The sequence below is a fragment of the Oncorhynchus mykiss genome, chromosome 9 (assembly GCF_013265735.2).
Source record: "Oncorhynchus mykiss isolate Arlee chromosome 9, USDA_OmykA_1.1, whole genome shotgun sequence".
Classification (NCBI taxonomy): Eukaryota; Metazoa; Chordata; class Actinopteri; order Salmoniformes; family Salmonidae; genus Oncorhynchus; species Oncorhynchus mykiss.
In genome coordinates, this window is record NC_048573.1 from 2,774,296 (window position 1) to 2,788,448 (window position 14,153).

Here is a 14,153-nt window from a genome sequence, read left to right on the forward strand (position 1 = left end):
GACAAATTCGTGATGGTACCTGCCCATTGAAACATATTGCAAATGCACAGTGACTTTGAAAAAGTAAGGAAACATAAACAAATTCGATAAACAAATTCGTGATGGTACCTGCCCATTAAAACATATTCCAAATGCACAGTGACTTTGAAAAAGTAAGAAACAAAAAAAAATACATCTAAAATTTTTTGAGCATGACAAATTCGTGATGGTACCTGCCCATTGAAACATATTGCAAATGCACAGTGACTTTGAAAAAGTAAGGAAACATAAACAAATTCGATAAACAAATTCGTGATGGTACCTGCCCATTAAAACATATTCCAAATGCACAGTGACTTTGAAAAAGTAAGAAACAAAAAAAAATACATCTAAAAAATTTTGAGCATGACAAATTCGTGATGGTACCTGCCCATTGAAACATATTGCAAATGCACAGTGACTTTGAAAAAGTAAGGAAACATAAACAAATTCGATAAACAAATTCGTGATGGTACCTGCCCATTAAAACATATTCCAAATGCACAGTGACTTTGAAAAAGTAAGAAACAAAAAAAAATACATCTAAAATTTTTTGAGCATGACAAATTCGTGATGGTACCTGCCCATTGAAACATATTGCAAATGCACAGTGACTTTGAAAAAGTAAGGAAACATAAACAAATTCGATAAACAAATTCGTGATGGTACCTGCCCATTAAAACATATTCCAAATGCACAGTGACTTTGAAAAAGTAAGGAAACAAAAAAAAATACATCTAAAAAATTTTGAGCATGACAAATTCGTGATGGTACCTGCCCATTGAAACATATTGCAAATGCACAGTGACTTTGAAAAAGTAAGGAAACATAAACAAATTCGATAAACAAATTCGTGATGGTACCTGCCCATTAAAACATATTCCAAATGCACAGTGACTTTGAAAAAGTAAGAAACAAAAAAAAATACATCTAAAAAATTTTGAGCATGACAAATTCGTGATGGTACCTGCCCATTGAAACATATTGCAAATGCACAGTGACTTTGAAAAAGTAAGGAAACATAAACAAATTCGATAAACAAATTCGTGATGGTACCTGCCCATTAAAACATATTGCAAATGCACAGAGACTTTGAAAAAGTAAGGAAACATAAACAAAAAAACATCCCAAAAAATGTTGGGTAACCAGCTGCATATTTTAGATCACAAGCTTGAATTTTGAGCATGACAAATTCGTGATGGTACCTGCCCATTAAAACATATTGCAAATGCACAGTGACTTTGAAAAAGTAAGGAAACATAAACAAAAAAACATCCCAAAAATTTTTTTTTGGGTTACCAGTTGCATATTTTAGATCACCAGGTGCACATTTCAGGTCACCAGGTGCACATTTCAGATCACCAGGTGCACGGAGGAAAATATTTACTTTTGACTTTGACTTTTGACTTCCTATGACATCATATTGCAAATGGAGAAAACATATGCCTTATGCACAAGTAAAACAAAAAGAAATATGTAATACAAGTTGACCAAGGTATAGTTTGAGCAAAGTAAAGTTTGAATTTTGAGCATGACAAATTCGTGATGGTACCTGCCCATTAAAACATATTGCAAATGTACAGTGACTTTGAAAAAGTAAGGAAACATAAACAAAAAAACATCCCAAAATTTTTTTTTGGGTTACCAGTTGCATATTTTAGATCACCAGGTGCACATTTCAGGTCACCAGGTGCACATTTCAGATCACCAGGTGCACATTTCAGATCACCAGGTGCACGGAGGAAAATATTTACTTTTGACTTTGACTTTTGACTTCCTATGACATCATATTGCAAATGGAGAAAACATATGCCTTATGCACAAGTAAAACAAAAAGAAATATGTAATACAAGTTGACCAAGGTATAGTTTGAGCAAAGTAAAGTTTGAATTTTGAGCATGACAAATTCGTGATGGTACCTGCCCATTAAAACATATTGCAAATGCACAGTGACTTTGAAAAAGTAAGGAAACATAAACAAAAAAAATCAAAAACATTTTGTTGCACATTTTAGATCATCAGTTGCACGGAGGAAAATCGTTACTTTTGACTTTGACTTTTGACTTCCTATGACATCATATTGCAAATTGAGAAAACATATGCCTTATGCACAAGTAAAAAAAATATGATAATAAAGCATGACTAAAGTATGTTGATAAAGTTCTTATACATGTGTTATTGACACAAAAATCGAAAGAATTTTGAAAAAAGGTCAAGAAAGCACTTTTTTAAGGATGTATGAAGTTTTTTACCAAATTTTGACATTTTTGACTTTTGACTTTTGACTTCCTATGAAATCATATTCCAAATGGAGAAAACATATGCCTTATGCACAAGTAAAAAAAAATATATATATATGATAATAAAGTATGACTAAAGTATGTTGATAAAGTTCTTATACATGTGTAATTGACACAAAAATCGAAAGAATTTTGAAAAAAGGTCCAGAAAGCACTTTTTTAAGGATGTGTGAAGTTTTTTACCAAATTTTGACATTTTTGACTTTTGACTTTTGACTTCCTATGAAATCATATTGCAAATGGACAAAACATATGCCTTATGCGCATGTACTTAAAAAATATATATATATGATGACAAAAGTATACTCATACAGTACTTACCCATGTGTAATTGACAAAAAACTCGAAAGAATTTCGAAAAAAGGTCCAGAAAGCACTTTTTTAAGGGTTTTTAAGTTTTTTTTAAAAAATGTCATTTTTCAAAATTTGGCTTTTGGATGTTGACTTGGGTGCCATTTGCAATATGAAATGCCCCGGTGGAACGCACACGCCCCCTATTGGAATTTTGAAGTGTTACAATTGGCAATTGCCATATGGCATTTGCAATATACTTTGCATGAATCAACGCCAAATTGGGTGGTATTGACCATCGTGTATATGGTTTGTCCAATGCCAATATACCGCCATTTGTTTTTGTCCAAATCAGGGGGGTATTCCCTTACTGTATATAGCCTCCACATTGACTCTGTACTGGTACCCCCTGTATATATCCTCCACATTGACTTTGTACTGGTACGCCCCTGTATATAGCCTCCACAATGACTCTGTACCGGTAACCCCTGTATATAGCCTCCACATTGACTCTGTACCATAATAACCTGTATATAGCCTCCACATTGACTCTGTACCGGTACCCCCTGTATATAGCCTCCACATTGACTCTGTACCGGTACCCCCTGTATATAGCCTCCACATTGACTCTGTACCGGTACCCCCTGTATTTAGCCTCCACATTGACTCTGTACCGGTACCCCCTGTATATAGCCTCCACATTGACTCTGTACCGGTACCCTCTGTATATAGCCTCCACATTGACTCTGTACCATAATAACCTGTATATAGCCTCCACATTGACTCTGTACCGTAATACCCTGTATATAGCCTCCACATTGACTCTGTACCGATACCTCCTGTATATAGCCTCCACATTGACTCTGTACCGGTACCCCCTGTATATAGTCTCCACATTGACTCTGTACTGGTACTCCCTGTATATAGCCTCCACATTGACTCTGTACTGGTACCCCCTGTATATAGCCTCCACATTGACTCTGTTCTGGTATGCCCCTGTATATAGCCTCCACAATGACTCTGTACCGGTAACCCCTGTATATAGCCTCCACATTGACTCTGTACCATAATAACCTGTATATAGCCTCCACATTGACTCTGTACCGGTACCCCCTGTATATAGCCTTGACATTGACTCTGTACCATATTAACCTGTATATAGCCTTATATATAGCCTCCTTATTGACTCTGTACCGATACCCCCTGTATATAGCCTCCTTATTGACTCTGTACCCATACCCCCTGTATATAGCCTCCACATTGACTCTGTACCATAATAACCTGTATATAGCCTCCACATTGACTCTGTACCGGTACCCCCTGTATATAGCCTCCACATTGACTCTGTACCGGTACCCCCTGTATATAGCCTCCACATTGACTCTGTACCGGTACCCCCTGTATATAGCCTCCTTATTGACTCTGTACCGATACCCCCTGTATATAGTCTCCACATTGACTCTGTACTGGTACTCCCTGTATATAGCCTCCACATTGACTCTGTACTGGTACGCCCCTGTATATAGCCTCCACAATGACTCTGTACCGGTAACCCCTGTATATAGCCTCCACATTGACTCTGTACCATAATAACCTGTATATAGCCTCCACATTGACTCTGTACCGGTACCCCCTGTATATAGCCTCCACATTGACTCTGTACCGGTACCCCCTGTATATAGCCTCCACATTGACTCTGTACCGGTACCCCCTGTATTTAGCCTCCACATTGACTCTGTACCGGTACCCCCTGTATATAGCCTCCACATTGACTCTGTACCGGTACCCTCTGTATATAGCCTCCACATTGACTCTGTACCATAATAACCTGTATATAGCCTCCACATTGACTATGTACCGTAATACCCTGTATATAGCCTCCACATTGACTCTGTACCGTAATACCCTGTATATAGCCTCCACATTGACTCTGTACCGATACCTCCTGTATATAGCCTCCACATTGACTCTGTACCGGTACCCCCTGTATATAGTCTCCACATTGACTCTGTACTGGTACTCCCTGTATATAGCCTCCACATTGACTCTGTACTGGTACCCCCTGTATATAGCCTCCACATTGACTCTGTACCAGTACCCCCTGTATATAGCCTCCACATTGACTCTGTACTGGTACCCCCTGTATATAGCCTCCACATTGACTCTGTTCTGGTATGCCCCTGTATATAGCCTCCACAATGACTCTGTACCGGTAACCCCTGTATATAGCCTCCACATTGACTCTGTACCATAATAACCTGTATATAGCCTCCACATTGACTCTGTACCGGTACCCCCTGTATATAGCCTTGACATTGACTCTGTACCATATTAACCTGTATATAGCCTTCACATTGACTCTGTACCGGTACCCCCTGTATATAGCCTTGACATTGACTCTGTACCGGTACCCCCTGTATATAGCCTCCACATTGACTCTGTACCGGTGCCCCCTGTATATAGCCTTCACATTGACTCTGTACCGGTACCCCCTGTATATAGCCTTGACATTGACTCTGTACCGGTACCCCCTGTATATAGCCTCCACATTGACTCTGTACCATATTAACCTGTATATAGCCTTCACATTGACTCTGTACCGGTACCCCCTGTATATAGCCTTGACATTGACTCTGTACCGGTGCCCCCTGTATATAGCCTCCACATTGACTCTGTACAGGTACCCCCTGTATATAGCCTCCACATTAACTCTGTACCGGTACCCCCTGTATACAGCCTCCACATTGACTCTGTACCATATTAACTTGTATATAGCCTTCACATTGACTCTGTACCGGTACCCCCTGTATATAGCCTCCACATTGACTCTATACTGGTTCCCCCTGTTTATAGTATCCACATTGACTCTGTACTGGTACGCCCCTGTATATAGCCTCCACAATGACTCTGTACCGGTAACCCCTGTATATAGCCTCCACATTGACTCTGTACCATAATAACCTGTATATAGCCTCCACATTGACTCTGTACCGATACACCCTGTATATAGCCTCCACATTGACTCTGTACCGGTACCCCCTGTATATAGCCTCCTTATTGACTCTGTACCGATACCCCCTGTATATAGCCTCCTTATTGACTCTGTACCCATACCCCCTGTATATAGCCTCCACATTGACTCTGTACCATAATAACCTGTATATAGCCTCCACATTGACTCTGTACCGGTACCCCCTGTATATAGCCTCCACATTGACTCTGTACCGGTACCCCCTGTATATAGCCTCCACATTGACTCTGTACCGGTACCCCCTGTATATAGCCTCCTTATTGACTCTGTACCGATACCCCCTGTATATAGCCTCCACATTGACTCTGTACTGGTACTCCCTGTATATAGCCTCCACATTGACTCTGTACTGGTACGCCCCTGTATATAGCCTCCACAATGACTCTGTACCGGTAACCCCTGTATATAGCCTCCACATTGAGTCTGTACCATAATAACCTGTATATAGCCTCCAAATTGACTCTGTACCGGTACACCCTGTATATAGCCTCCACATTGACTCTGTACCGGTACCCCCTGTATATAGTCTCCACATTGACTCTGTACTGGTACTCCCTGTATATAGCCTCCACATTGACTCTGTACTGGTACCCCCTGTATATATCCTCCACATTGACTTTGTACTGGTACGCCCCTGTATATAGCCTCCACAATGACTCTGTACCGGTAACCCCTGTATATAGCCTCCACATTGACTCTGTACCATAATAACCTGTATATAGCCTCCACATTGACTCTGTACCGGTACCCCCTGTATATTGCCTCCACATTGACTCTGTACCGGTACCCCCTGTATATAGCCTCCACATTGACTCTGTACCGGTACCCCCTGTATTTAGCCTCCACATTGACTCTGTACCGGTACCCCCTGTATATAGCCTCCACATTGACTCTGTACCGGTACCCTCTGTATATAGCCTCCACATTGACTCTGTACCATAATAACCTGTATATAGCCTCCACATTGACTATGTACCGTAATACCCTGTATATAGCCTCCACATTGACTCTGTACCGTAATACCCTGTATATAGCCTCCACATTGACTCTGTACCGATACCTCCTGTATATAGCCTCCACATTGACTCTGTACCGGTACCCCCTGTATATAGTCTCCACATTGACTCTGTACTGGTACTCCCTGTATATAGCCTCCACATTGACTCTGTACCATAATAACCTGTATATAGCCTCCACATTGACTCTGTACCGGTACCCCCTGTATATAGCCTCCACATTGACTCTGTACCGGTACCCCCTGTATATAGCCTCCACATTGACTCTGTACCGGTACCCCCTGTATATAGCCTCCACATTGACTCTGTACCGGTACCCCCTGTATATAGCCTCCTTATTGACTCTGTACCGATACCCCCTGTATATAGCCCCCACATTGACTCTGTACCGGTACCCCCTGTATATAGCCTCCTTATTGACTCTGTACTGGTACCCCCTGTATGTAGCCTCCACATTGACTCTGTACCGGTACCCCCTGTATATAGCCTCCACATTGACTCTGTACCGGTACCCCCTGTATATAGCCTCCACATTGACTCTGTACCGGTACCCTCTGTATATAGCCTCCACATTGACTCTGTACCATAATAACCTGTATATAGCCTCCACATAGACTCTGTACCGGTACCCCCTGAATATAGCCTCCACATTGACTCTGTACCGTAATACCCTGTATATAGCCTCCACATTGACTCTGTACCGGTACGCCCCTGTATATAGCCTCCACAATGACTCTGTACCGGTAACCCCTGTATATAGCCTCCACATTGACTCTGTACCGGTACTCCCTGTATATAGCCTCCACATTGACTCTGTACTGGTACGCCCCTGTATATAGCCTCCACAATGACTCTGTACCGGTAACCCCTGTATATAGCCTCCACATTGACTCTGTACCATAATAACTTGTATATAGCCTCCACATTGACTCTGTACCGGTACCCCCTGTATATAGCCTCCACATTGACTCTGTACCGGTACCCCCTGTATATAGCCTCCACATTGACTCTGTAACGGTACCCCCTGTATTTAGCCTCCACATTGACTCTGTACCGGTACCCCCTGTATATAGCCTCCACATTGACTCTGTACCGGTACCCTCTGTATATAGCCTCCACATTGACTCTGTACCATAATAACCTGTATATAGCCTCCACATTGACTATGTACCGTAATACCCTGTATATAGCCTCCACACTGACTCTGTACCGTAATACCCTGTATATAGCCTCCACATTGACTCTGTACCGATACCTCCTGTATATAGCTTCCACATTGACTCTGTACCGGTACCCCCTGTATATAGTCTCCACATTGACTCTGTACTGGTACTCCCTGTATATAGCCTCCACATTGACTCTGTACCATAATAACCTGTATATAGCCTCCACATTGACTCTGTACCGGTACCCCCTGTATATAGCCTCCACATTGACTCTGTACCGGTACCCCCTGTATATAGCCTCCACATTGACTCTGTACCGGTACCCCCTGTATATAGCCTCCTTATTGACTCTGTACCGATACCCCCTGTATATAGCCCCCACATTGACTCTGTACCGGTACCCCCTGTATATAGCCTCCTTATTGACTCTGTACTGGTACCCCCTGTATGTAGCCTCCACATTGACTCTGTACCGGTACCCCCTGTATATAGCCTCCACATTGACTCTGTACCGGTACCCCCTGTATATAGCCTCCACATTGACTCTGTACCGGTACCCTCTGTATATAGCCTCCACATTGACTCTGTACCATAATAACCTGTATATAACCTCCACATAGACTCTGTACCGGTACCCCCTGAATATAGCCTCCACATTGACTCTGTACCGTAATACCCTGTATATAGCCTCCACATTGACTCTGTACCGGTACCCCCTGTATATAGTCTCCACATTGACTCTGTACTGGTACTCCCTGTATATAGCCTCCACATTGACTCTGTACTGGTACGCCCCTGTATATAGCCTCCACAATGACTCTGTACCGGTAACCCCTGTATATAGCCTCCACATTGACTCTGTACCATAATAACCTGTATATAGCCTCCAAATTGACTCTGTACCGGTACACCCTGTATATAGCCTCCACATTGACTCTGTACCGGTACCCCCTGTATATAGTCTCCACATTGACTCTGTACTGGTACTCCCTGTATATAGCCTCCACATTGACTCTGTACTGGTACCCCCTGTATATATCCTCCACATTGACTTTGTACTGGTACGCCCCTGTATATAGCCTCCACAATGATTCTGTACCGGTAACCCCTGTATATAGCCTCCACATTGACTCTGTACCATAATAACCTGTATATAGCCTCCACATTGACTCTGTACCGGTACCCCTGTATATAGCCTCCACATTGACTCTGTACCGGTACCCCCTGTATATAGCCTCCACATTGACTCTGTACTGGTATGCCCCTGTATATAGCCTCCACAATGACTCTGTACCGGTAACCCCTGTATATAGCCTCCACATTGACTCTGTACCATAATAACCTGTATATAGCCTCCACATTGACTCTGTACCGGTACCCCCTGTATATAGCCTTGACATTGACTCTGTACCATATTAACCTGTATATAGCCAGCACATTGACTCTGTACCGGTACCCCCTGTATATAGCCTCCTTATTGACTCTGTACCGATACCCCCTGTATATAGCCTCCTTATTGACTCTGTACCCATACCCCCTGTATATAGCCTCCACATTGACTCTGTACCGGTACCCCCTGTATATAGCCTCCACATTGACTCTGTACCGGTACCCCCTGTATATAGCCTCCACATTGACTCTGTACCATATTAACCTGTATATAGCCTTCACATTGACTCTGTACCGGTACCCCCTGTATATAGCCTTGACATTGACTCTGTACCGGTGCCCCCTGTATATAGCCTCCACATTGACTCTGTACAGGTACCCCCTGTATATAGCCTCCACATTAACTCTGTACCGGTACCCCCTGTATACAGCCTCCACATTGACTCTGTACCATATTAACTTGTATATAGCCTTCACATTGACTCTGTACCGGTACCCCCTGTATATAGCCTCCACATTGACTCTATACTGGTTCCCCCTGTTTATAGTATCCACATTGACTCTGTACTGGTACGCCCCTGTATATAGCCTCCACAATGACTCTGTACCGGTAACCCCTGTATATAGCCTCCACATTGACTCTGTACCATAATAACCTGTATATAGCCTCCACATTGACTCTGTACCGATACACCCTGTATATAGCCTCCACATTGCCTCTGTACCGGTACCCCCTGTATATAGCCTCCTTATTGACTCTGTACCGATACCCCCTGTATGTAGCCTCCTTATTGACTCTGTACCCATACCCCCTGTATATAGCCTCCACATTGACTCTGTACCGGTACCCTCTGTATATAGTCTCCACATTGACTCTGTACCATAATAACCTGTATATAGCCTCCACATAGACTCTGTACCGGTACCCCCTGTATATAGCCTCCACATTGACTCTGTACCGTAATACCCTGTATATAGCCTCCACATTGACTCTGTACCGGTACCCCCTGTATATAGTCTCCACATTGACTCTGTACAGGTACTCCCTGTATATAGCCTCCACATTGACTCTGTACTGGTACCCCCTGTATATAGCCTCCACATTACATTGACTCTGTACCGGTACCCCCTGTATATAGCCTCCACAATGACTCTGTACCGGTAACCCTGTATATAGCCTCCACATTGACTCTGTACCATAATAACCTGTATATAGCCTCCACATTGACTCTGTACCGGTACCCCTTGTATATAGCCTCCACATTGACTCTCTACCGGTACCCCCTGTATATAGCCTCCTTATTGACTCTGTACCGGTACCCCCTGTATATAGCCTCCACATTGACTCTGTACCGGTACCCTCTGTATATAGCCTCCACATTGACTCTGTACCATAATAACCTGTATATAGCCTCCACATTGACTCTGTACCGTAATACCCTGTATATAGCCTCCACATTGACTCTGTACCGATACCTCCTGTATATAGCCTCCACATTGACTCTGTTCTGGCACCCCCCTGTATATAGCCTCCACATTGACTCTGTACCATAATAACCTGTATATAGCCTCCACATTGACTCTGTACTGGAACCCCCTGTATATATCCTCCACATTGACTCTGTACCAGTACCCCCTGTATATAGCCTCCACATTGACTCTGTACCGTAATAACCTGTATATAGTCTCCACATTGACTCTGTACTGGTACCCCCTATATACAGCCTCCACATTGACTCTGTACCGGTACCCCCTGTATATAGCCTCCACATTGACTCTGTACCGTAATAACCTTTATATAGCCTCCACATTGACTCTGTACCGTAATAACCTGTATATAGTCTCCACATTGACTCTGTACCAGTACCCCTTGTATATAGCCTCCACATTGACTCTGTACCGTAATAACCTGTATATAGTCTCCACATTGACTCTGTACCAGTACCCCCTGTATATAGCCTCCACATTGACTCTGTACCGTAATAACCTGTATATAGTCTCCACATTGACTCTGTACTGGTACCCCCTGTATATAGCCTCCACATTGACTCTGTACCGGTACCCCCTGTATATCGCCTCCACATTTACTCTGTACCGTAATATCCTGTATATAGCCTCCACATTGACTTTGTACCGTAATACCCTGTATATAGCCTCCACATTGACTCTGTACAGGTACCCCCTGTATATAGCCTCCACATTGACTTTGTACCGTAATACCCTGTATATAGCCTCCACATTGACTCTGTACAGGTACACCCTGTATATAGCCTCCACATTGACTCTGTACAGGTACCCCCTGTATATAGCCTCCACATTGACTCTGTACCGGTACCCCCTGTATATAGCCTCCACATTGACTCTGTACCGTAATAACCTGTATATAGCCTCCACATTGACTTTGTACCGTAATACTCTGTATATAGCCTCCACATTGACTTTGTACCGTAATACCCTGTATATAGTCCGTTATTGTTATTTTACTGCTGCTCTTTAATTGTTCCTTTTATTTCTTATTATTTTTAGTAATTTATTTAAATGCATTGCTGGTTAAGGGCTGGTCATTCAGCATTTCACTGTGAGGTCTACACCTGTTGGTTAAGGGCTGGTCATTAACCATTTCACTGTGAGGTCTAAACCTGTTGGTTAAGGGATGGTCATTAACCATTTCACTGTGAGGTCTACACCAGTTGGTTAAGGGCTGGTCAGTCAGCATTTCACTGTGAGGTCTACACCTGTTGGTTAAGGGCTGGTCAGTCAGTATTTCACTGTGAGGTCTACACCTGTTGGTTAAGGGCTGGTCAGTCAGCGTTTCACTGTGAGGTCTACACCTGTTGGTTAAGGGCTGGTCAGTCAGCATTTCACTGTGAGGTCTACACCTGTTGGTTAAGGGCTGGTCAGTCAGCGTTTCACTGTGAGGTCTACACCTGTTGGTTAAGGGCTGGTCAGTCAGCATTTCACTGTGAGGTCTACACCTGTTGGTTAAGGGCTGGTCAGTCAGCATTTCACTGTGAGGTCTACCACGGCTTCCAGCCAATCAGCTTTTCAGGACTGGAACCCCCCAGTTTATAATGCAGGTTTCAGCATCTCTTAACAGTGTAAAGAAGAACCACCCAGTTTATAATGCAGGTTTCAGCACCTCTTAACAGTGTCAAGAAGAACCACCCAGTTTATAATGCAGGTTTCAGCACCTCTTAACAGTGTAAAGAAGAACCACCCAGTTTATAATGCAGGTTTCAGCATCTCTTAACAGTGTAAAGAAGAACCACCCAGTTTATAATGCAGGTTTCAGCACCTCTTAACAGTGTAAAGAAGAACCAGATAATCTGAATGTCAAGGTTTCTCATATTCTCACCTGTCACAGTCATCCAGCTCTCTGGTGATTCTCCTTCAGAGTTGTTACACTTGTAGAGTCCTTCATCTGACTTGGAAACTGCAGGGATGGTCATCTCTCCTGTAGTCACATTCCTGATGAGGATTCCATCTTTGTAGAAATCAGCTGTGAGGTTAGAGAGAGTTACCTGATATCTGCAGCGCAGAGTCACAGAATCTCCCTCAGTCACAGGAAGGGCAGGGCTCTCCAGGATCACAGCTCCAGCTGTATATAATATATAAACATCATATATAAACAGGTCTCTCCAGGATCACAGCTCCAGCTGTATATAATATATAAACATCATATATAAACAGGTCTCTCCAGGATCACAGCTCCAGCTGTATATAATATATAAACATCATATATAAACAGGTCTCTCCAGGATCACAACACCAGCTGTATATAATATATAAACAGGTCTCTCCAGGATCACAGCACCAGCTGTATATAATATATAAACAGGTCTCTCCAGGATCACAGCTCCAGCTGTATATAATATATAAACGGGTCTCTCCAGGATCACAGCTCCAGCTGTATATAATATATAAACGGGTCTCTCCAGGATCACAGCTCCAGCTGTATATAATATATAAACAGGTCTCTCCAGGATCACAGCTCCAGCTGTATATAATATATAAACGGGTCTCTCCAGGATCACAGCTCCAGCTGTATATAATATATAAACGGGTCTCTCCAGGATCACAGCTCCAGCTGTATATAATATATAAACAGGTCTCTCCAGGATCACAGCTCCAGCTGTATATAATATATAAACAGGTCTCTCCAGGATCACGGCTCCAGCTGTATATAATATATAAACAGGTCTCTCCAGGATCACAGCACCAGCTGTATATAATATATAAACATCATATATAAACAGGTCTCTCCAGGATCACAGCTCCAGCTGTATATAATATATAAACATCATGTATAAACAGGTCTCTCCAGGATCACAGCTCCAGCTGTATATAATATATAAACATCATATATAAACAGGACTCTCGAGGATCACAGCACCAGCTGTATATAATATATAAACATCATATATAAACAGGACTCTCGAGGATAACAGCACCAGCTGTATATAATATATAAACATCATATATAAACTGGTCTCTCCAGGATCACAGCTCCAGCTGTATATCATATATAAACAGGTCTCTCCAGGATCACAGCACCAGCTGTATATAATATATAAACATCATATATAAACAGGACTCTCCAGGATCTCAGCTCCAGCTGTATATAATATATAAACAGGTCTCTCCAGGATCACAGCTCCAGCTGTATATAATATATAAACATCATATATAAACAGGGCTCTCCAGGATCACAGCTCCAGCTGTATATAATATATGAACATAATATCAGCTACCTGAAACCAGATGAACCACTAGACACTATAATGTTAGTAGATGGTGTTTGTGGACATACCATGTACTGTGATGTTGACAGCGTTGCTGTGTTTTCCAGACCCAGACTCACACCAGTACACTCCACTGTCTGATGGTATTAGTGACACGATGCATGAAGACCCTTGTGGTTTTCCCCATTTTCTTCCACATT

General features: G+C 42.6%; 1 protein-coding gene across 1 annotated transcript in view; it reads right to left on the bottom strand.

The window, feature by feature from the left end:
* LOC110518027 (Fc receptor-like protein 2) overlaps positions 1-14,142 on the bottom strand; it is a gene marked incomplete at its 5' end in the record, with an annotated part of 60,973 nt that extends 46,831 nt beyond the window's left edge. Inside the window, 2 exon segments of the mRNA XM_036987040.1 lie at positions 12,567-12,809; positions 14,022-14,142. Of these exon segments, the coding sequence (XP_036842935.1) occupies positions 12,567-12,809; positions 14,022-14,142 (364 nt within the window).
* Positions 14,143-14,153: the final 11 nt, after the last annotated feature.